Source organism: Sceloporus occidentalis, unplaced genomic scaffold (genome assembly GCF_023333645.1).
Source record: "Sceloporus occidentalis isolate IW3139 unplaced genomic scaffold, rSceOcc1.0.p SCAF_96, whole genome shotgun sequence".
NCBI classification, from domain to species: Eukaryota; Metazoa; Chordata; class Lepidosauria; order Squamata; family Phrynosomatidae; genus Sceloporus; species Sceloporus occidentalis.
In genome coordinates, this window is record NW_028317076.1 from 3,714,097 (window position 1) to 3,737,450 (window position 23,354).

The 23,354-nt window shown below is 37.8% G+C and overlaps 1 protein-coding gene across 1 annotated transcript in view; it reads left to right on the forward strand.

Moving 5' to 3' along the window:
- Positions 1-23,354, forward strand: part of LOC149284280 (centlein-like) — a 162,626-nt gene that overhangs the window by 120,115 nt on the left and 19,157 nt on the right. The window contains exons 22-26 of the mRNA XM_089496969.1: positions 8,255-8,458; positions 11,843-11,940; positions 16,949-17,075; positions 19,028-19,165; positions 20,148-20,333. Coding sequence (XP_089353095.1) covers positions 8,255-8,458; positions 11,843-11,940; positions 16,949-17,075; positions 19,028-19,165; positions 20,148-20,333 — 753 coding nt within the window. The remainder of the gene's footprint in view (positions 1-8,254; positions 8,459-11,842; positions 11,941-16,948; positions 17,076-19,027; positions 19,166-20,147; positions 20,334-23,354) is intronic.

Sequence of the window (23,354 nt, forward strand, 5' to 3'; positions counted from 1 at the left end):
AGAGTCTGAACTTTTCAACACTTTGGCCACAGATAATATAAAGTACAAGTAATACAAAGTTGTACTAAGACACACACCTTAGCAAAGACATTTTAAAGACACCCTAATTAATTTTCAAGGTGTTCTTAAAGGTGTTGTTCCAGTTAGCTTCTTCTGAGCATTTTAGGGGTTCACCGAAAAGAAAATTCTGTACCGAAACAGAAAATTCAGCATTCACTTGGACGAAACCGAAAATGGCACCCCCACGTTTAAAAATAAATAAATAAATAGTGCCTTTCCAGTGCCTACTAGTCTGTCATATGATGATAAACTGTTGCCAGCAAAAAGTCTGAGATTAAGGCAAGATCTGCATTATGAATGACGTTTCCAATTCTTCATGTATTTGTGAAATGCAGCATAGTAAGTGGGAGAGTACATGATACTCTTATTTCCAATACAAAATATATTTTTGCTACTTCTCTACTTCTCCAATACGTTACAGTGGTAAATTTAAAATAAAGACAATACCTCTTGTGCATTTCCACCTTTTCCGGGAAAAAAAAGTAGCATAAAGATTGTACTCAGAGGATGTAAATATTGTGTACCTTTGAATATAAAGACAGTACAGTGGGGGTTTTCTCAATAGGTGCTAAGTGCTTCTAGGCATCCAAAATGGAAAAAAAAGAGGTTTAGCCTTTTGGAAAATCTATTTTTTTTTTATTTCCTTTTGTGGGTGAGTCCTGAGACCATTATGCAGATTTGTTCAAAGTGAATGTAGAAATCTGTAAAAGCTACAGAAAAGTGGAGGGAGACCACAACCTCCTTTCACGATGATCTGGCTACATATATAGAATGGCAAAGCACAGCCTTTATTAGAGAGTTGTTTTAAGAGCTGTGCTGTAGGTGTAAAGCAGGAAAATATTTTTTTAGCAATAGGGATTTTTTGTGTGGTTCAACTCACTGACTTCATCACAGCTCCTCAGTGAGCTTCTGCTGCAAGGAGGGCTGAGCTCTGGCATTGAATAACATGTTGTTCAATTTTAAAAATTCTCAAGGAATCTCCTCGTACTAAAGATGTAATACAGTACGCCCCATTGTTGCTAATAAACATGTGTAAGTTACATCAAAGGAAGGACCGGCCCCACAAATACATTGGTGTGTTATGACCTGTATAATAATGCATGTAGCGGTATGTGTTGCAGTAGCTCCCTGAATAGGGCTGAACCTTCAACTTCGGACTGCGGAGGGTTATATGGTTACGTCCTCATTCCATACCCAGATTATGCCCACTTCCTGCCATCTTCCGAGACCTTAAAATAAATAATCGGCACGCATGGTCATTATGCTGAGGATAATTGTTTATATGAATAAAAATATTGCATTTTGTAGAAATGTAGTCAAGCAACTGGTTCCCATAGCAATATCTAGTGGTTCAACATATAAAAAGGAGTTAAGCCACATCATAAAGTGCTTTCATAATAACTGGTTTATATCTTAGAATGTATGAGGCGGTGTACTTTGTGCTTGAAGAAATTATATTTATACTGCTACATGTGTTCTGGGTGACTAATTTATAGTTCACATTAAGCCACCAGTCAGCCCCTATCAATGATGACTTAACTGTTTTCATCTTCACTTGCATTGTTGTAAGTTTGATTTTACATCTAATAAGAGTTTTCTGTTAATTGAACACAGCGTTTACGTTCGTCAAAGTACTTTGGCTGCTATGGAACTTGGTAGGTCCTACTCGGGAAATTAAACAACTAGCATCTGTTATTGTATCCTCTTCCAGCTTGGCTTTTACCTATTAAGAGCATCAATTCCCAGTCAAGGTTATGGAGAGTGTGGCAAAAGGCTGTCCAACAAGATATTATTATTACAGCTGCTCAATTTTTATTTATCCTCTAAAAGACCTATATAAAAAGGACACCTAAAAAACATGTTTTTGAAAATACACAATGATTTGTTAAAGGGTAAACTCATTCTGCAGAGCTGGTCCATTTCTTTGCTATTCTAGGTTTTGAAAACACTTGAATTATTAATTAAAATTATATTTTTATAATAGACATATCGTGAATATATAGGTGTGTGTGTATGTATGTATGAATGTGTGTGTGTGTATATATATATATATATATATATATATATATATATATATATATATACCTACACACACATACCCTCACTGGCCACTTTATTAGGTACAACAGCTCAATTGCTTGTGAACACAAACAGCCAATCACATGGCAGCACCTCAATGCATTTGGGCAATGAGACGTCAAGACAACTTGCTGAAGTTAAAACTGAGCATCAGAATGAGGGCAAAAGGCCCCTTAGTACCAATTGAGCATCAACCTGCCTGAGTATTATTGGTGACCATATTCATCCCTTTATGACCACAGTGCACCCATCTTCTGATGGCTACTTCCAGCAGGATAATGCACAAAGCTGAGTTCACTTTACTCCAATGGCCTCCACAGCCACAAGATCTCAATCCAATAGAGCACCTTTGGTATGTGCTGGAATGGGAAATTCGCATCATGGATGTGCAGCAGACAAATCTGCAGCAACTTCGTGATGCTATCATGTCCATATGGACCAAAATCTCTGAGGAATGTTTCCGGCACCTTGTAGTAAGTATGGCACGAAGAATGAAGGCAGTTCTGAAGGCACAAGGGTATCCAGCCCGGTAGTAGCAAGGTGTACCTAAGAAAGTGGGCAGTGAGTGTGTGTATATATACACACACATACATACAGTAATGTGAAAAAGAAAGTAAACCCTCTTCGAATTCTATGGTTTTACAAATCAGGATATAATAACTAGACTTGGGCACCAGGGGGCTCTTCGTGCTCGTCTTCGGGGGGAAAAAAAACTTCGTATTCCGCTAATATTCGCCTGGTCCTGTCTTCTCTTCGAGCAAATATTCGTGAACATTCTTCGTGTTCGTTTTTTCTTCGTTTTCCCCGGTTAAGGGGTTAATACGGGGTTAAAGCCGCTCTGGCGCCAGGAGTTTAAATGTCCGTAGGAGCAACTCTATTGGTCGTCAGCAGGGGGCTCGTCTGCCATCAACCAATGGCAGACGAGCCCCCTGCTGGCGACCAATAGGGTCGCTCATACAGACTGCTAAACTCCTGGTGCCGTAACTTGTCCGGCAGATCCCACTGGTCTCCCTGTTCTATCATTTATTAACTGATAGAACAGGGAGACCAGTGGGATCTGCCGGGTAAGTTGCAGCATTGGGATTTTAAAAGACTTTTAGGCCCCTGGTGCTGTAACTTACCCGGCACATCCCACTGGTCTCCCTGTTCTATCAGTTAAATGTCCGTACGAGCGACCAATAAAGTCGTTCATATGGACATTTAACTGATAGAACAGGGAGACCAGTGGGATGTGCCGGGTAAGTTGCAGCATTGGGGTTTTAAAAGTCTGCACGAGCGACCAACAGAGTCGCTCGTGCAGACTTTTAAAACCCCAATGCTGCAACTTACCCTGCCGATGCCACTGGTCTCCCTCCCTGTTCAATTAATTAAATGTCCATACGAGCGAACAATAAAGTCGCTTGTACGGACATTTAACTAATTGAACAGGGAGGGAGACCAGTGGCATCGGCAGGGTAAGTTGCATTTAAAACGCCAATGCTGCAACTTACCCTGCAGATGCCACTGGTCTCCCTCCCTGTTCAATTAGTTAAAGACCAGTGGCATCTGCAGGGTAAGTTGCAGCATTGGGGTTTTAAAACCTCAATGCTGCAACTTACCCTGCCGATGCCACTGGTCTCCCTCCCTGTTCAATTAGTTAGTCTGTGCCGGGTTAAATGTCCGTACGAGTGTCCTATAAAGTCGCTCGTACGGACATTTAACTAATTGAACAGGGAGGGAGACCAGTGGGATGTGCCGGGTAAGTTGCAGCATTGAGGTTTTAAAACCCCAATGCTGCAACTTACCCTGCAGATGCCACTGGTCTCCCTCCCTGTTCAATAAGTTAGTCTGTGCCGGGTTAAATGTCCGTACGAGCGACCAATAAAGTCGCTCGTACGGACATTTAACTAATTGAACAGGGAGGGAGACCAGTGGCATCTGCAGGGTAAGTTGCAGCATTGGGGTTCGCTGTCAGGGGTTAATTTACAAAGACTGCAATTGGTTGATGCCAGAGGAGGTCCCTGTAGGCGACCAATAGGCTCATTCGCACTGCCCTGTAACCCGAGACAGCGAACCTGCGGATTTCCACTTCCGGGAACTGCCGCGATGCCGCGAAGACAAGGTAAGTTAGAAGGGGGGGGGGAAGAATGGTAGACTAAGACGAAGACAATCACGAAGATCTTCGTGGTGTGTGTCTTCGTCTTCGCCTACGTTTTACCGCCGCCGTCTTCTCTTCGGCGTGTCTTCGGAACGAACACGAAAACGCACTCTTCGTGTTCGTTTTCATGTTCGCCCGAAGACGAATGCAGTCTAATAATAACAATCACCTGTTCTTTAGCAGGTCTAAAAATTAGGTAAATATAACCTCAGTTGTACAACAATACATGACATTAGGGCTGCAACAACTAATCGATAAAATCGATAATAATCGATAATGAAAATCGTTGCTAACGAATTTAATTATCGATTAGTTGAATCGATTTTTATCGATTATAAAATGAGGGTTTTTTCAGAGCAAACGCTCTGAAAAATACCCCTCATTATATAATCCGTTTAGTCTGACTCACAGCAGCAGCTCCTACTTACCAGTCCCTCCCTGTAATCACTGTGACAACCGGCCCTGCCCCTTCCTTCTCCCAGAAGGCCAGAACCACATGGCTGTGACACTCATCTAACTATAAGTATAAAATTAATATTTGGACTGCTGAAAGGGGAGGTGGGGGTTAATTTAGGGGCAGTTATGGTTAATGGGGTGTTTAGGGCTAATTTAGGGGCAGTTATGGTTAATGGGGTGTTGAGGGGCAGCCATGGTTAATGGGGTGTTTAGGGTTAATTTAGGGACAGTTATGGTTAATAGGGTGTTTAGGGTTAATTTAGGGGCAGCTATGGTAAATGGTGTGTTTAGGGTTAATTTAGGAGCAGCTGTGGTTAATGGGGTGTTTGGGGTTAATTTGAGGCAGTTTTGGTTAATGGTATGTTTAGGGTTAATTTAGGGGCTGTTGTGGTTGATGGGGTCTTTAGGGTTAATTTAGGGGATGCTGTGGTTGATGGGGTGTTTAGGGTTAATTTAGGGGCAGTTATGGTTAATGGGGTGTTTAGGGTTAATTTAATGATGAGGACTGACGGTTAATTTAATTAATTTATTAAAGTTAACTTAAGGTGCAGTTAGAGATAAAGGGGGGCAAACTAAGGGGAATCTAAATCCTGGGGGCAGTGAAGATTAACCCAGTACTTATTTATAAAAGTATGGTGTCAGTGTGCTGTGAACAGGTCTGTGACTCTATGAGGGGACTATGAGATATCTGGGGGTATAAGGCATATACAGTATATAAGGCATATGTGGGGAGTGTGGCATGTCTGGGGAGGACGGAGTGGTGTATCAGGGGGTAGAGTGGAGTGGCATATCTGGGGGTAGAGTGGAGTGGCATATGTGGGGAGGGCAGCGTGGCATGTCTGGGAGGCAGTGTGGCATGTCGGGAGGATGGAGTGGTGTATCAGGGGGTATAAGGTGTATCAGGCACAGTGGCATATGTGGGGGTAGAGTGGAGTGACATATGTGGGAGGCAGAGTGGAGTGGTATATGTGGGAGGCAGCGTGGAGTGGCATATGTGGGAGGCAGAGTGGAGTGGCATATGTGGGAGGCAGCGTGGAGTGGTATATGTGGGAGGCAGCGTGGAGTGGTATATGTGGGAGGCAGCGTGGCATGTCTGGGAGGCAGCGTGGCAAGCCTGGGCTCAAACGTGCATAAATTGGGGGGGCTGGTTGGGAAATAAAGACAAGAAATGCATTTTATCAAAGTTTTTTTTTATTATGCTGTTTGTATTTAATATAATTTGTTTATTAAATTATTTTAAATAAATGAAAAATTTACATTCATTTTTGTATCCGATTAATCGAAATAATAATCGGCCAACTAATCGATTATGAAAATAATCGTTAGTTGCAGCCCTACATGACATATTACACTGGTCATGGTTTATTCAACAAAAATAAAGCCAAAATGGAGAAGCCATGTGTGGAAAACATAGTACGTCTTTGATAGCTTGTAGAACCACCTTTAGCAGCAATAACTTGAAGTAATTGTTTTCTGCATGGCTTTATCAGTCTCTCACATGGTTGTGGAGGAATTGTGGCCCACCCTTCTTTGCAATGTTGATTCAGTTCAATGAGATTTGCAGGCATTGTTTATGCACAGCTCTCTTAAGGTCCCACCTCAGCATTTCACCACAGCATTTCAATCTGGTTGAGGGCTGGTCTTTGATTGGGCCCATTGCAACCTTGATTCCTTTCTTTTTAAGTTTTTCTCTTTTAGATTTGCTGGTGTGCTTGGGATCATTGTCCTGTTGCATGACCCAATTACAGCCACGCTTTTGCTGTCGGATAGATGGGCTCACATTTGACTATAGAATACTTTAGAAGAGTTCATGGTTGACTCAATGACTGCAGGGCTCCAGGTCCTGTGGCTGCAAAACAAGCCAAATTATCACCCCTCCGCCACTGCTGTGCATTATGGCCAAACATCTCAGCGTTTGTTCCAGAAGTCTTGTGGTTTGTTCAGATGCAACTTTGCAAACCTAAACTGCGCTGCCATGAACGTCAACATTTAAAATGCTAACCGAAGCCTATAGAGTTTTTTTTCCTCTGAACATTGCACGGTCTTAGCTTGGGGCGAATTTACTGAGACATCCACTCCTGGGACGATTGACAACTTTCTTGACTGTTTTCCACTCTTGAATAATCATTCTGCCTGTATAATTATGGACTTTAAATGTTTGGAAATGTCCATAAAACTCTTCCCAGATTGATGGGCAGCAACAGTTGCTTCTCTAAGATCATTGCTGATGTCTTTCCTCCTTGGTATTGTATTAACACACATCTGAATGCTCCTGACCAGCAAACTGCTAAAACTTTGGCTTTTATAGAGGTGGTCACACTTCCTGATGATCGATTCATCAAAGGCATTTGATTACCTGCACCTGTCTGTGTACTTAGTTTTTCAGACCATGCAACCAGGTTATTGTGCATTTTGTTAACCCCCCCCTCAAAGATTTCAGTTTGTTTTGAAATTGAATTGTTCACATAATAGGTCACATTAAAGGTGGAAAAAGTTCTGACATGATTTATCTTTGTCTCATTCTTTAAAATCACAAGAACCTGGCATTTTAACAGGGGGTGTGAAGACTTTTTACATCCACTGTATTGGTGGAGATACTGAGCTCGTAGTGTATCAGTAAAGCCCAAAAGAAAGGTAGTTATAAGGGGAGGTTGGGAGTAACACATATATTCAAAACTTCGTGGACTTTTGGCTAAGATCAAGTGTTAGTACCCCTATGCCGGGGGGGGGGGGGCACTGATCCTCTGGCCTTAGGGCCTGGAAAGCAGTGGAGCCCGAGGTGCTGATTTGCCCCGGCAGAAATGCTGGAGTCACCATGTGCAGTCTTGCACGCCACTACAGGTAATGGGCATGAGGTTACTGATCATATGATTTTTAATTTAAGTGTTACTTTACTGAGAGCATTGAGTAACTTGTGTGGGAACAGGATTTGAGGAGATGTCATCAATAGGAAACAGTATTTAATAATGAGAGGGGTTAGAGGTGGGATCGAAATGTAACTATGGGGTAATGGCGTTATAATGGAAACTAGAAGAGTATAAGAAACTGGAGAGGTTGGAGGTGAAAATGTCCTGGAAAGTTAACAATGCTATTATTTTGTAGCCATCTTAAAGGTAACTTTGTAGCTAATAAATGAATGATGTCTAGATCATATGATGCGATAAAATGAAGCAATAAGTTACACTTCTGTTTGTGTGATTATACAATTACATTATGTTTTACAAGTTGCAATGTCAAAGCAAGTAAGTGTGCCATTAAAACATTGATTCTTTAACTATCCTGCTTCTGCCATGTGTGTTCATGTTCATTCAGGTGTTCCTGCTAGATAGCATTAAAAAGCCAATATGGACAATTACTGAACCATAAGAAGCAACCGTTCTGGGGAAAAATAAGTAGGCCAAAGCAGACATCTGCATTGGGTTAAGTGAAGGATACGAAAATATCATTAACGATAAACTTTACTTCTCAAAATGTGTATTTTGTAAAGTTTTTAACATTTTTTCCCTCCCTTGTGGATACTAGAAACTGTCTACAGACCTCACTGAATTTCAGCGGGAAAAGGAATCTTTGGAAAGAACTGCAGAGCAGATGAAGGAACAGCTGGCCCTAGCCAAAAGATCCTTGGAATTGCTGAGCCCTGTGACCTCGGACCAGTCTCCAGACACGCCATTAACTCCATCAAAGAGTACAGAGATAGAGATGAAGCAGCTCCAGAATAAGCTAAAGGTAGAAATAAATATTGTCTTACACAGTGAAATGTTTGCGTGTCAAAAGGTTATAGACCATGGGAGCTGTTGTGTCAATGTTTAACCCTTTGAGTCACAGTGGGGTGTCACTTAAACTATAATCCATAAACTGATTCATTAGTAGATGAAATGTCAGAGGGGATAGAACATAATAAAGTCAAATTGAACCCCTGTCCTTTAAAAAAAAGTTAATGATAACAAGGCCTTAGCCCATAGCAACAGAGCTGGGACATTAGCCTCAGGAGGGAGGCTGTACTGTTTTCTGTACTCACGTCGTGCATGCTGCTGTCAAATCTGTGATCTTTTAGTCGTGTCAATATGTTAAAGAGCCGTTCACTTACTCTTCAAACCGGCACTAAAGGTTCCGAAGGACAGCTGACAACAGTAGAAAGAAAAAGCTGACGTGAAGGGAATTATTGGACAGAAGCTCTTACATGTGATGGGGTCACTAGTAAGGTTGTAGTTTTGATCTAGTGGTTTTTCTTCTTCTTTTCTTGCTGCAAAAGCTTTCAGGTTTCAGAATCTTTCAAGTTTAGTTTTGATCTTAAGCTGGGTCATTGATTGCTGCAACACACATGATCCCTGTTACGTTTGTCCCTTTAAACATATGTTCTCGTTATTATGAAAGCATCCCAGTCTTTCACTTCTTTCCGTGAATACTGCCAAATTGCCCGTGCAATGTACGGGATAAAGAATTAGATGGGTCCAACTATGTGTCAGACTGCTGCCGATCGTTTATTTTAGTGTATAATTAACACTGGTATTTTGGGAAGTCAGGCAAGTTCAGAGGGAATATGAACCTACTACATTATCATGGTCAAAAGAGAACTGACTTTCTGTGATCCCTGTGGGAAGTTTTGGCAACAGAGGCATTATTATAAAACGATTGTACTATAGAATTAGTTAACGATCGTCTTAATGTGAACGTGGACTTCAAGACTTTAGAGGTTTTCTTTTCCCTAGACTTCCAACGCGAATACCTATCATAAAAGTGGTGATTGTGGACTTAAATGCTATTACATGTTACAATGGTAACAAGACATGACTGCAAGTAAGAGGGGAAAAACTCAACCTAGGGAAAGACTATCCAGAACAGACACATTCCAGAAGGTGAAGCTTCACGTGGAGATTAACCCCAGCTGGAGAGCTACCTTTCCACCCCTGCTTTATGGAAGCCTTCGTAATGTTCCAGGAAGACAGAAACCAAAGGAGACAGTCACAGTGTCAGGTCTCTTAAAGGGGATCATCTACTATTTCTTATTACCAAAATCATTTAAACAATATGGTTTCAATAATATTGTGCGGCTTTTCTAGCTTATTAGCTGTATATTAGCTATTTTTATGTTCCCTGCAAATGAGAACCCTGAATCCAATTCATACTGCTTGTGGCTCACTTTTAATCCCCTGGCCAGTAGCGTTGCCATAAGGAATCGGCTCACTGTGGTATTTGGGCAGAGAAAGGCACTCTGAGTATCACTCAACTGACGACAATGGTGGCCTCCAGGTCTGAAGGTAAAGGAAGTTAATGGGGACAAAATGAGATCAAACCAGATGTTTGTCAGTGCTAACCTGCATTACTGTATGCAGTACTGCATTTAATATTGCTTAAATCAAATCAGAATAGAAAATATATAACATATAATTATTGGCTATAGTTTTCTATAGGTTATCTATAATAATATTATAATATTGTAAATAATATCACAAATATAACCCTTATACTATATGTAGAGTAATTCTAAATAGCATACATTTTTTTACTATATGATGAACATGAATGAAAGCGTTAAGCATTCCGTTCTTCTGTTTTTTTCTCCATAACTTCTAGAGAAATTGTTGTTTTAGGTCTGGGCTAACTTTTTGGTTGGGATCAGTCTGATTCACTGATAAGGATTTTTGTTCTTTTTGGCCCAAGGGCACAGCATTATGAAAAGACAGTGATGCTCTTGAATGGCAACCACCCTTTTTTGTTCTTTTGTGTAAAGACTTTGGGTCACTTCTTATATTTTTTTTTTTATTATTTATTTATTTTTTTAACATTTTAGTGTCCATTTTAGCTATTGCACTTTTTCTAGTATACATGCATACATACACCAAGTTGAAATATATTTATTAACCTATGTACGTGGTAAAAAAAAAAAACAGCATCCATGCCGTACTGACCTTTTATAAAATGTAGATAGATGTACTGGGCTTTTAAGGAAGATGCCTATTTTGGAAATTATAGGTCATTCAAGGTAATATTAGTTTTTAGATTGTGTTCATAATATTTTTTCTAAGAATAAAGTTCAGCTTTTTGTCGACGTAGAGATTTATGTAAGCTATTATGTCTCGGAAAAGAACATCAGTATAAAATGTATTATTATATTGTATAATTCCCTTTAAGTATCCCCAGCATGGAATCTGTTGCTGTTCTACTAAGGGGAAATTAGTGGTCAGCACATCGGTTGATTTAGAGGTTTTTTTTTTTTGCTATAGGACCCCCAGCCTGCCACCCTAACTGCCGGTTTCTAATCTGATAGAGCTGCAGGAGCATTCCATATATAATATATCCTATTACCACTTGCAGTATGTCACTGCATTATCCTTACCTGCCCTAGTTAACACCGGTGCAGGGAGAACTTTTTACATACATGTACAACGCAAGGACCGCTCTTTAGTACTAATCAGCCAACTATGACTTTGTTGCGATAAAGTCATTCAAGGATATATTGAATCAAATAGTTTGTCAACCTGAACTCCAGTTATTTTTTATTTTATTTTTTTAAATTAACCTTTTTAAATATGTTCTGATATTAGCTTCTACATCATCATACAGAGACCCTGCAGCGCTCTTGTCAATTAATAGGTTAACACATTGTGTATTAAAATACTTTTCTCTATTTTCCTATAGTAGGAAATTTTGTTATTTAACCTTTTGAAATTCCAGACCCTGGTAATTATTTTTGTGTATTATTTCCAGATGATATGAAGGATAGCCTTATCGATTAGACAGAGCAACCTTTATCTACAGCTAATAGAGTGTGCTTGCTATATAGATAGATAGATATATTTATAAATCCATAAATATGAAATGTTCATTTTAGAAATGCATATTTCTGTAGTATCTCGAATGGCTACATTTCCTGCTAGTACAGAATGGATATTATTTATTAGGGTAACAGTACACAGAAATGGATTAATATTTGTGGTATTATAAAGCTTTACAGTCATGTTTTATGGGGTGATTGTACATTTAATCCCTTCAGTGCTGGAAGGCAGACAGCACATAGTAATTCAACATGTTGCAGACCTCCCAGTAGCCCAAGAGTTATATTAAACTATACTAAGACCATGTGCTGTGCATTTTTTATCCCTAATTTAGACTATGACTATGGAAATGGCAAAACAGTCTTCAACGATGAAATCTATGAAAAATGAAGTCCAGGAAAAGGAAGAACGAATTCGGGAATCGCAGGAGAGGTATGTGCGGTTTTGTTAGAAATGATTTTTCCAGAAACACATTAATCCATTGTTTGCTGCCACCTTGTGGAAGCTGTTGGTTTTCACTTTTAGGTTTTCTTTTTCGAAAAAGCTGAAATTCTTCAGCTGAAATTTTTTTTTTTTGCCATGTACATTTTTTGGGGGGGATCAGAGGAGGAGGGGGGAAATCCAGGCGTTAATACTCTACATTTGTTTTTCGTTTCTGTGTTTTAAGTTTAATATCGCAGATGGATTTTCTGGTTTCACGGGATAGCTGGGGAGTGCAGCTGAAGGTCACAAATTGTGTGAACTCATAAATGATTTGATGAAGTAACCACAGTTATACTGAGACCTCAGAGTGGACTTAATCATCTTTGATGCAAATTTGAATGCGTGCAGAGCGAAAAAAAAGAATCTTTCAGATGCAGTAATTCTTTGCCTAGGGGCTCAGAGACGTGTCAAGGTTTAGCTACTTAAACCGGATTAAGCACCAAAGTTTATATGTATCACAAGTGCAAAAGGACAGTTTTGTTTGTTTAGATTTGGATTGATTGGGTCCTTTAAAAAAATACATAAAACAGAATACAAGTATATTGTAAGAGTTTATTATTTATATTATTCACTAATTTGTTTTGCTTTAGTATTTGCTGATCATTTTCACAGCTATTTTTAAAAAAAAATTAATAAAACAATGCTTTACTAGACTACATCAATTATGTGTCACAAACTGTATTTTACATTAATAGTTACAGCAATGTAAAGATAGGTGAGGTTATTAAATGTGATTAATGTAATTAGCTGCAGTCTACTAATTTTCTCTTTTTTTTAAGTAATTGATTATGTATATTTAGACCCATTAAAAACAATGAATTATGAGCCCGTACATGTACGGGCTTTGTCATGAAGGGGTTAAATTGACTACATTTTGTAAAAAAAACCCCAAAAAACAACAACTTATATTAATATTAATAATTAATATTATATTATATTAATTAATTATAATTAATAATTAGTAATATTAATGCTACTTAGTTTTCATTATTGAATTAGTTTTAGATTCAGATTAGTATTGTCAAGCTTTAATAAAGTTTACATGTACAGTGTATAGTTACGGTAAAACTGGCCGCAGTAAAATATCCCGCTTTAGGTTGTGGAGTGATAAGTAGGAGTTGAAGATTTATAATGAACTGCATCATAGCACCTTAATAGCTGAATATTGCTTTTATTGGTTAATAAACCAACATGAATGGACCTCTAATGATTGTAAAGGTTATGCATTTAAATAACATTTAATTTTACCCTAGTGAAGTGTATATGATCATGTACTCTTTTCTCTCTCTCTCTTTTTCTCTCGCACTCTCTCTCTTTCTCTTGCACTCTCTCTCTTTCTCTTGCACTCTCGCACACTCTCTCTTTCTCTCTGTAGGACAGATATATTTGCTTATTTCCTGCTAGGAAATACTTTCTACGGATCTGCCATAGTCACGGGTTCCCCCAGTACTGTGAATATCCTCTGTTATAATAGATTGTACTATGTTTGCTTAAGGTGTATCTATTCAAGCCAATCACTCTGTATACCTGCAGTTGTATTTTATTTATTTGTATTTGGTCAAAAGAAAAAAAAAAAAGGAATGGTAACATTGCTTGGCAAAGGCAATTTACTATTTAGTGCTATGGATATATTTTAGGGACTTGATGAAAAACTCCATTTAGGAAGATTCAATTCCCTTAGAAAAAAAAATGATGCCATTACATGTAAAGTATTGTTCTAGTGCATATGATGCTTTTTATATGGGATTTTGTTATATTGTCTCTAACTTCCAAATAGCATAGTGTAACATACAGCTCTCCTGTATTTCATCCCACAGACTATTTAAAGTTTCCATATTATTTTATTCAGGGAAGATTATTGTGTGGCCAGCACAGTGAACAATACAATTTAAGCAAGAACTGATATTAGATGATTAAATATCACTGCGTTTTAACCAGTCTTAGCAATTGAATTAACAGATGTACATTAAAATAAAATTGCTACCAGGGCTTTGAAAACTGTAGGCACTTATGTATGAAAGAATTTTCTGAAAATATTTTTAGCGTATGTGGTTTTTAAGGACTTGATTTTTTTATATTGTTACAGCGTAACAGTTCAGTCTATTGTAATACAGGGTGCTCTACTAATGGGAGCCTTCAAATTACTATTCGAAAGGTTGTAATGCAAAATGAATTAGTTAGGAATTGTATTGTAAAACTACTGTGTTCCCAGTTTATGGAATTCAAATTATACATAACACAGGCTGGATATTTTAGGCTACTAATTGTGGAACCTGGGCCAGCATTTCCTGAATGGATAGCAAGGGCACCTGCTTCAGGGCAATAAGCGAAATGACTCAGAAATGCTCTTCATTAATCATTATTAAATGTTTACTGTGTAATATTTAAACTATATTTGTGTATTTCACAAAGGAATAATTGTAGGGATGCAGGAAATCTTTCCCTTGTTTTTTCTCTAGCTGCATGATAATGGGCTTACAATTATTCCAGCCAATCACATTCCCAATATTTTCCAAACAAATTTGTATAATGTGTGTTAATTATTCTTTATTTAAACTGTGTGCTTAAAATGTGCCAGTTTACGCAATAGAACACACACTCAAAATATTATCCTTATTATTATTATTTAATATGGAACATGAACATTTCCAGATTTGATATGTAAGTATTAAAAAAAAAATACAAGCAATTTAGAATGACATGAAAATAAAATACATTTTATATTGAGGGATGCATTTAAAATACTGTGCATCTGTAGTTTGAACATTATTAGCAAAACACTACTGAAGCAGGTTCATATTTAATAAACATTAGCACTTTATCCTTACAAACGCTCTTTTATCCTGCATTACTCCCCTCTGCTGGGCATAAATTCTTCTTTTTTAAACGCTTTTAAGTAACTGAATGAAAATTGTCACTTCAAATACAGCTTGAAGTCTTAGAAGTCTCCTTCAAAAGCATCCCGATAATGTATAGGTTAGGGCTAGGACAGTCACAGTAACACTATGATACATTATCAAAATTACCAAGAATATTAAAAAATCAATGAAATTTAACATGTCGGGAACCACGACTTATGTTAGCATGATTACTTGTTGATTGCAAGAATACGAATCACTTGTTGGACACAAAAACCTTAAAAGGAAATTAAATAGAGTAATTGTGGTGGTTAAAATATTTTTTTTTTAAATAAGTGCAGTCCCTACATGCTGGCAGCTGATTTCTTGATAGATCATCTTGTCACCACGCAGGAACAATTGTCTGATCCCTGCTCGCATTGAGACGTAACAAGTATCTCCAACCGGTCATAGCACAGCCCAATAAATATGAAAGCCACACACATATTATTACATTAAGAAGGTTGGGGGGGGGGGCATTTTGTTGTTTGTTTTTTTTGTTTTATGTTTCTTTGCACGTGTGCCATTATGTCATGTGACCTGATGGATACTTTAAATACTTTTATAATTAATAAATAAGGCATAGTCTTGATAAGTTGTGTTTTTGTGTGTGTGTATATATATATATATATATATATGTGTGTGTGTGTGTGTGTATGTATGTATATATATATATATATATATATATGTGTGTATATATTACACACAATCAAAACTGGTCCAATTTCCCTTAAAGTTTAAGTTCCTTAAAGTTTTTAGCACGCTGAGGTATGCGCCATAGTTTCAGTAAACGCAAGCGGGAAATGTGTTAAATGAGACAGAAGGCCTATTTTCTAATTCCAGTAGCTAAAAAAAAAAATCATTTACTGACTTGCATGCAATAAACACGATTTTCCTGAAATCGTGCATTTTTATAGCAGGAAAAAATGGAAAGAGTAAGAGGCCCAGAAGGTTATCTACAAATAAGTTCTGTGTTTCATTACTTTTGCTAACAGTTTTTTTTTTTTTTATATATAATGGTTCGGCAGATTCCAAGATACTTTAGTAACACAGTTGTACTAACATTACTTGTCTCTAATATTTCTCAGATCTTCATCCTACTGGATACTTCATTTGTATCTTTTTTTTTTAATCTAGTATAACTTTTTTATAAGTGGAGGAGAAATCAGGAGAGAGGAATGGGTTAGCTATGTGCCCAACATTACAGTGAGCTTGACCAAAACAGAGGGTTTTTTTTTAAAAGTACATTTGAAATATCAAATCACCTTTACGATCGTGATGATGTATAAACCAATAATATTTTAACATAACACGTAAGTGGTTATTTTTAATGCTCTGTTGGTTAATGTTTTATGAACCAATCGCTGGGCTCTACGGTTTAACTTGTTGGCAGAGTGGGTGATTTTTTTGAGGTTGCGATCACAACTAGACAGACCCACACAGGATCTCTTACACACCCTGAACAAATATAGTAAAGTGTCCTATTTTGTATGGACTATTCATTCATTGCAGTTATCCCATGACGCGCCTCCTATTGTCCTGCTACAGCACCTTTTGGGGAGGTTGTGATGCTTATATAAGGGTGTTTGGGTTATTATATCAGCTTTACTTTAGTAACTTTTTATAGGCATGTTGTCTCATATTTATACTTTCTGTCTATGATCTTAGGGGTGCTTTTATGTTGTTATTGCAATAATAAAACTGATAAAAAAAACAAACAGCAAAACATTGAATACCATTTTCAGTAAGTTTGATACGATACTATCTAAGCATTATAAGTCCTAATAGGAAATGTTACAAGCCGTTTCCAAGAATTACATTGCGCTTGAATTTTATGTATCTTCGTTGAGTCTTTCACACACAATATGCGTCTTTGTGTAGCTGAACTAGCTGCACCAATAAAATACACCAAGGCATATAAAATGTACCGATATCCAAATGTTTTGTTGAATAAAACAATTTATTTTCCTGATGGCAGCGCTGCATGGATGTTCTTTGTTGAGAACAACTATAAATCTGAATTGCTTAGTGGTAACGCGAGCTTTTCTCTGTCTCTCAAGGGTTGTGCGGATGGAAAGGGATGTCAACATGAAAAGGCATTTGATAGAGGATCTGAAAACACGTCTGAAAACCCACCAAGAAAACGAGAAGCCTGGCAAAGAAATGTTAGAAAGCCTTGAAAGAAAGGTAATTCACTCTGTATATTTATTCCCATAACTATTACACCCAGAAATGCCTTGGAACGTTGTATAGTGTACTACATAAAAATACCTTGGAGAACAGCTGAATTCACGCAAGGACCCACGGTAACATGATGGGAATGAACACAAAAAAGGATACGTGGTTTTGCTACTAGTGAATGCTATTTATTCAATTCCGATTAAAAAAAATTTTTTTATTTCATATATTTAGAAACTACCCATATCTGATATTTGCCAGGTATTTAAATTAAGAATATTGTATTCAATATTCGTATATTGTATATTTAAATTAAACTTCCTTTTGAATTTATGGCTAAAGACGGTCATATATATATATATATATATATTATATATATAACTTACATTCTTGTAGCAAGCACCAATATGTGTGTGTGGCAGGTGCCATAGGGCATGGGGCATTTGGCCCAGGTTGTCCAGGGGCGAGTCTGGGCCTGATCTGATCTAACTTTGTATGCAGTGCAGTTCTCTGTACATGTCGCACCTTCCCCTTGGATTCTTCTGAGTCATAGAACATAAACTAATATTTGCTGTTACTAAGAATGTAGCAGAATCTATGTATCCATCTGGTACACAAAAACAAAAAAACCTACACCAAAGCTGGTAAATTAAACCGATCACATGAGATCCGGGGCTGGCCAAAATAGGTGATACTGAGACAAATAGTTGACAATAGTGTATAGTTGGGCCCAACTATATGCTAAATAAAGGGCTTTGTAGTATCCAGTCAGTTCCCAAATTGAAGCAAATAAGTTAAGGTATGTAATATGCAAAAGTGGACCCGGTAAGATAACTTTAATGCTATTACGTTTATTTAAAATGAAGTCCTTCAATTCATGGCTTCACATTTATTCAATTATAATTGTGTGATGCTTGGCCCTCTGCTCTACTGTCCACTGTGTTCTTTCATGTTGGGGTCATCATGCATATTGGTCATGTAATAGTTGGCAGTACAATGGAAACAATATCAAATGGTTATTATTATCTTTTATTTATTAAGTGCCCACAAATTATGCAGTGCTGTACAATTTAAGTGATTAATACATACAGACACATCAGGAGATGAGGTCGCTGCCTGTGAGCTGCCATCTAGCCTCATGGTACTTTTACACTAAATTCTGGCAGGAATGGTGGGCTTATGAGGGCCGTGCTCATGAGCTTACAATCTAAGGCCACATATTATTGCAGTGAGAGTGTGAATCACACATTTAGAATACATAGCTGCCACATATTAAATTTGAATTCTTGATGACTAGCATTTTTAATCATATTCATGGGCTGTAAACGCACAGATGAGAAACCAAAAATTCCCAAACCCAACCACATTTCATTATATATGTGGACTGCGCTAAATGAGATCTCACAGATAAGATGAACTTAAACTGAATTATTGCTGTCTCTTTAAAACAGCAGCATCAATTATAATGGAGAGCTGCTACTGCCAGCTGTATACGAATAGTAAAATAGATGACTTAATAGCAGTTATTTATTTAGCTAACATAGTATATTCAGCTGTGGTCATTTGTTATATATTATAAAAATGTGTTGAAATATATATAGAAAAAGGATGAGATCTGGCAGTGAAAGATAAAAATGCATTAACCATATATATCATAATGTATTTTTTGGATTTTCTTATCAGACTTTCATTTAATGTTAGGAAAGTAAAAGTAAGTAGATCTGTTATTTTATTATCGGTTTTTAATAAGTGAGCAGGTAAAACTGATATGCACAATGCTTTGTCGTATAAACCCGGAGGAGGATGTGGGGCGGTTGGATAAAGGATATTTTACTTGCTTATGCCCTTTAAAAATGTTGTGTAATTATCAGCAGAGCCCACACGCTCCTTTGTATTTCATAACTTACTTTGAAGCGCGTGGCGTTAGGTTCTCGTTTGAGTGCTAAATATTTCTTCCTTAGGTGAAGGCATTGACAGATGAATGTTCTCAGAAGAAAGTATCAACTGATTCATTAAAGCAAAGGCTTGCCATAGCTACAAAAGAAAAGGCTCGATATGAACAGATGTACCACAAATCTACGGATGATCTGGAGAAAAAGGTAATTATGACACATACCGACTATCACCACCTTTATTGCATGTAACTTTTTAATTAATTTCTCTGATATCCACAAGGCTTCACCCATTATAGCAGATCTGGGTTTTTATCCAAATCCTACTTGTTGTTATATTTAAATACAGGGTGCAGTATAAGCCGTAAGTATGAGACACCTAGGTTATGTGTATACCATTGGAGCAGCCATCTTAACCTCCTGTTCTCAGAATCTGCCCATTATGTCGGCCCTGTAGTTAAGTTGCTTATTGGTTCAGGCAACCTTTATAAGAAGGAGAAAGGAGAGAACTTCAAGACGGGACATTGATTAGATAATGCTGGCACATTCTGCCACAAAGTGAACTCTTACACAATGTCTCCAAAACAATTGACAGACAAGACGTACAAGCCAATTGTTTCAATAAAACAATGTAGGTTTTCTGCTAAAAGATATGGCAGCAACAGTTCCTTTGTAGTTGCTATTGCTAGTTACCCAAGCCAAAACAGTAACTTGAGCCTACATCTTGCATTTGTTGTCATGAATAAACTGTTGTAGAAATAGAAATGTGCCTATTGTCATGCCTCCAATAAATCAATCTTTAGTCACTAGGCTTTTGAATCTGCTTACTAAAGACAATGTTAATTGATCCCTTACATTCTTCTATATAATGCTTTCAATAACATAACAGCTGACTTCCCTGTTATAGGCCGGAAATCCAAGATTACAAAAATACTAATTTTTAGTATGACAGCAATGTTTATAGATTTTTATTTTTTTTTAAATATTCAAGCTGCCTTTTTTTTTTTCTTTCTTTCTTTAACATTGAGTGAAGTTTCCATATAAATTATAGTTTCTTCTACAATTTCACAGATCCCATGTTGGTAACTGTTGTGAGCTTTTGACACATTGGTCTTAATCCTGTAAAATGCAGCAAATGTACAAACAATGTAACAAAAATACATTTGCATGTTTTTATAATTGTTTATAGAATGTAAAAATCGGTGGTCTAGAAGTTAAAGTGAAAGAACTGGAGCGTTCCTTCTCTGAAATGGAAAGTGCCGCCACTCAACAGCTCCACAGTTTGGCTGGGCAAAGCAAGCAATCCATGGAAGCGGTGCAGAGTAAACTACTTCTCGTAAACAGAAGAGCGGATGAGCTGACCACTTTTGTAAAGGTATAATGTCTATCTATCACTAATCATAAGGGAAGCGCACATTAGTCACATTAGTCCAGATCTCATCTGAAGAAGGCACCTCTGAGGATACGTGACTCTACAATAAATGTTATTACTTTTGATTCAATGGTCAAAGAAACTGAAACTGTCCCTCTTAGAGGCATAATTCCTAGGAGAGGGATTTTTGGTGTGCGTGTATTAAGTATCAGGTCAAGGGTTTTTATCTCCAGCCACAAATCTGAGATAAAACTATATTTGAAATCGGGCCTTGAAACCTAAAACTTGGTATATGTCATATTTTTATTTTTAGATGTTTCAGTAATTTCTGGCTTTGATATCACATCTGCCTAAAGCAATGGCATAGCCAGCACAAATGCTTTTTTTCCCCATGATCCCTCAGCGAAGATTGGAATTTGTCAGCCCATGTAGGAAGCTGTAACCTGTTCTACCTGCGTTGGTGTAGTAGACTGAGCATGCCTCTGGAGACAGTTTACAACTGTGCCTTTCCTCGGTAAAGCTATTACCTCACATATCTCAGGGCAAATCACTAAGTTTAAAAAATATGGCGAGGTAGTAGCACGGCAGCCGTCAGATATAGCAAAATCATAAGACAATACAGTTAACCATTGTGTGCTAGTAAAACATTAACTGATAAACTAGTGGTCATATGGAAACTGGCACTGTTCTCAAAGTATGTGAAGATAGCACACAATATTAGTCTTTGTTCAGGGGACCATCCATCTATTGCCATAGTTTAGAACTTCTAAAAGGCATGCATCACACAGAACAACCTTTTCCATAATTTATGAAGCTGTTTCTAGCTGATAGGGTTCCATGAGTGATGTTCTGTCTGGGTTTTTACCTGCTATTATATATTTTACAAGTTATACACGATGGAATGCTATAAACATGGCAATTCTCAGTTGGGCCTGCCCAATGTCCACTATCCAGCACAATAGACTATGTCAGCGCCATAAAAACGATGGGTTAAAATGCTACAACATTTTATTCGACTTTGCCTATATCAACTCCGCTGATATCTAATTATTTACTTATTTGCCATGTCACCTTCAGATATTTAATTGATCTTTTCTGTAGCTTTGTGTAAGAGCACACGTTAAAGAATCGGGAACAAATGATCGTTCCAGGCTGATGTGATGTAGGGGGATAAGCACTGACAGTTCTTTAGCTGAGGGGCTGTATCAAAGTATGATTGACTATTACTCTCCTCAATAAGCTTCCCACACAGATTCAGCTACTCATCAGCCTAGGTGCCGTTTGATTTCTTCAACGTCTCCTCTGATATATCACTGACGTATTACAGCAAGGTTAATTGAGAGGGATAGGCAATGATCATTAGAGAAAAAAAATATTAGGTGCATACATGCAAATCAGCAAGTTAAATAATACAGTGTCCTTGATGACATGGGATGCTGGTGTATGAGAGATTGCACTATGTAGTTTCAATATGGCTGCAGATCCGTTGCCTTTAGATCTCGGTAGTCGAAGACCATCTCACATACGCTGGCAAGCACATTGAGGAGGAGTGCTCGCAAATGGCTGCATAGGCCTCCAAAGAATTTAGATATCAGATAAAGTCCACTGTGCTTTGATGAGTTTCAGACACTTTTCCTGTAATAAAAAGAGCATTTGTGTAATTTATAGGAGATACTGGGATGTCTCCTTCTGTCACATAAAATATTTTATCTTGGTCTGCTAGGCATGACAGAGCCACTCATCTACACGGTGTTATCACCAGCATTATTCAACATGACAACTCACAGACCCATGAGACGTCTCACATTTTAGTTATCGGTATGCTGTGACTAGCCACCTCTGTGCCCCGGGAGAAGCGGGAGCTGTGTGTTCGGCATTCAGTAATCGCTGGAATGAGACTTGTACATTTAGCTCGCAACTTATAGCTGTAACTGTTGAGGGCATTTGGAAAAAATGACCTGTGCAATGCAGATTTACTAAAGTGAGAAATATTCGACTTTTTAGATGCACATTCATTGGTATGCTTTATAATACTCAAGTGCGTATCGTATTGGACAAAGTAAGCATTAACTGAGAAACAGCCGCTTTGTTGGTCTATAATAGAAGAATAGCCTTTCCACACATTCTACTTTGTCTGGATGAAGAAGTGAGGACAATAATAGAAAACGACTGTCACCTTTAAGAGGCAGAGACAACACTTTTATTAAGGAACGCAAAGAGATGATGGTTCAGAAGAGATATCGGTGATAAATTAAGTTAATCTCCATCAGGATTGCTTTGCAGCTGGGATTTAGGCAAATTGAATCAGCGGCACACACAATGACAGTGAATATCTATTAGGCCGTAAACAGAATAATAGACTGTGGATTTTAAAGAACGAAGCAATTGGATGAACGCTCCCTTTTTTTCAGGAATGGCATATGGTTACTGATGCGTACATCAAAAGCAGCATCTAATGTACAGTGGATGTCTCAATAGCCAGAACCTTGATTATTTTTAATGCCTTTGTTAAATCAATCACTACTCTCAGGGCTGGAAAACTACTACAAAACGTAGCGTTTTCCGTAACTATTTTTATGACGGAATTAGTGCAAAGCCAATCTGTGAAAAATATTTTTTGATACTTGTAGGGCCAACATATTTTGCACACATTAACAAAAGGTGAGCAGGACAAGTAGTGCATCACAGAACAATGTCATGTGTCCTTGTACACATTTAAAATGATAGTAATATTTTTGTTCCATGTACCCTGCTGCAGAGTGTGCTACCAGCTATGACCATGAAGTGAAAAAAAAGCTGAGATCTGTTAGTTACTATACCCGCAGCAGGGCTAAATGAAAAAGAAAAAAAACACCTGCCCGGAACCGCATGTCCCGGGCGTCCGGCGATACGAATTGCTCATCCCTGTGCTAAATTCACATTATAGGCCAAGCCCCCACTTTAAAGACCGAACGCGGGGGTGGAAGTGTGGCCTATAATCAGGCCAATGCGTTATGCGTGAACTAAATCATATCTTGTAATTAT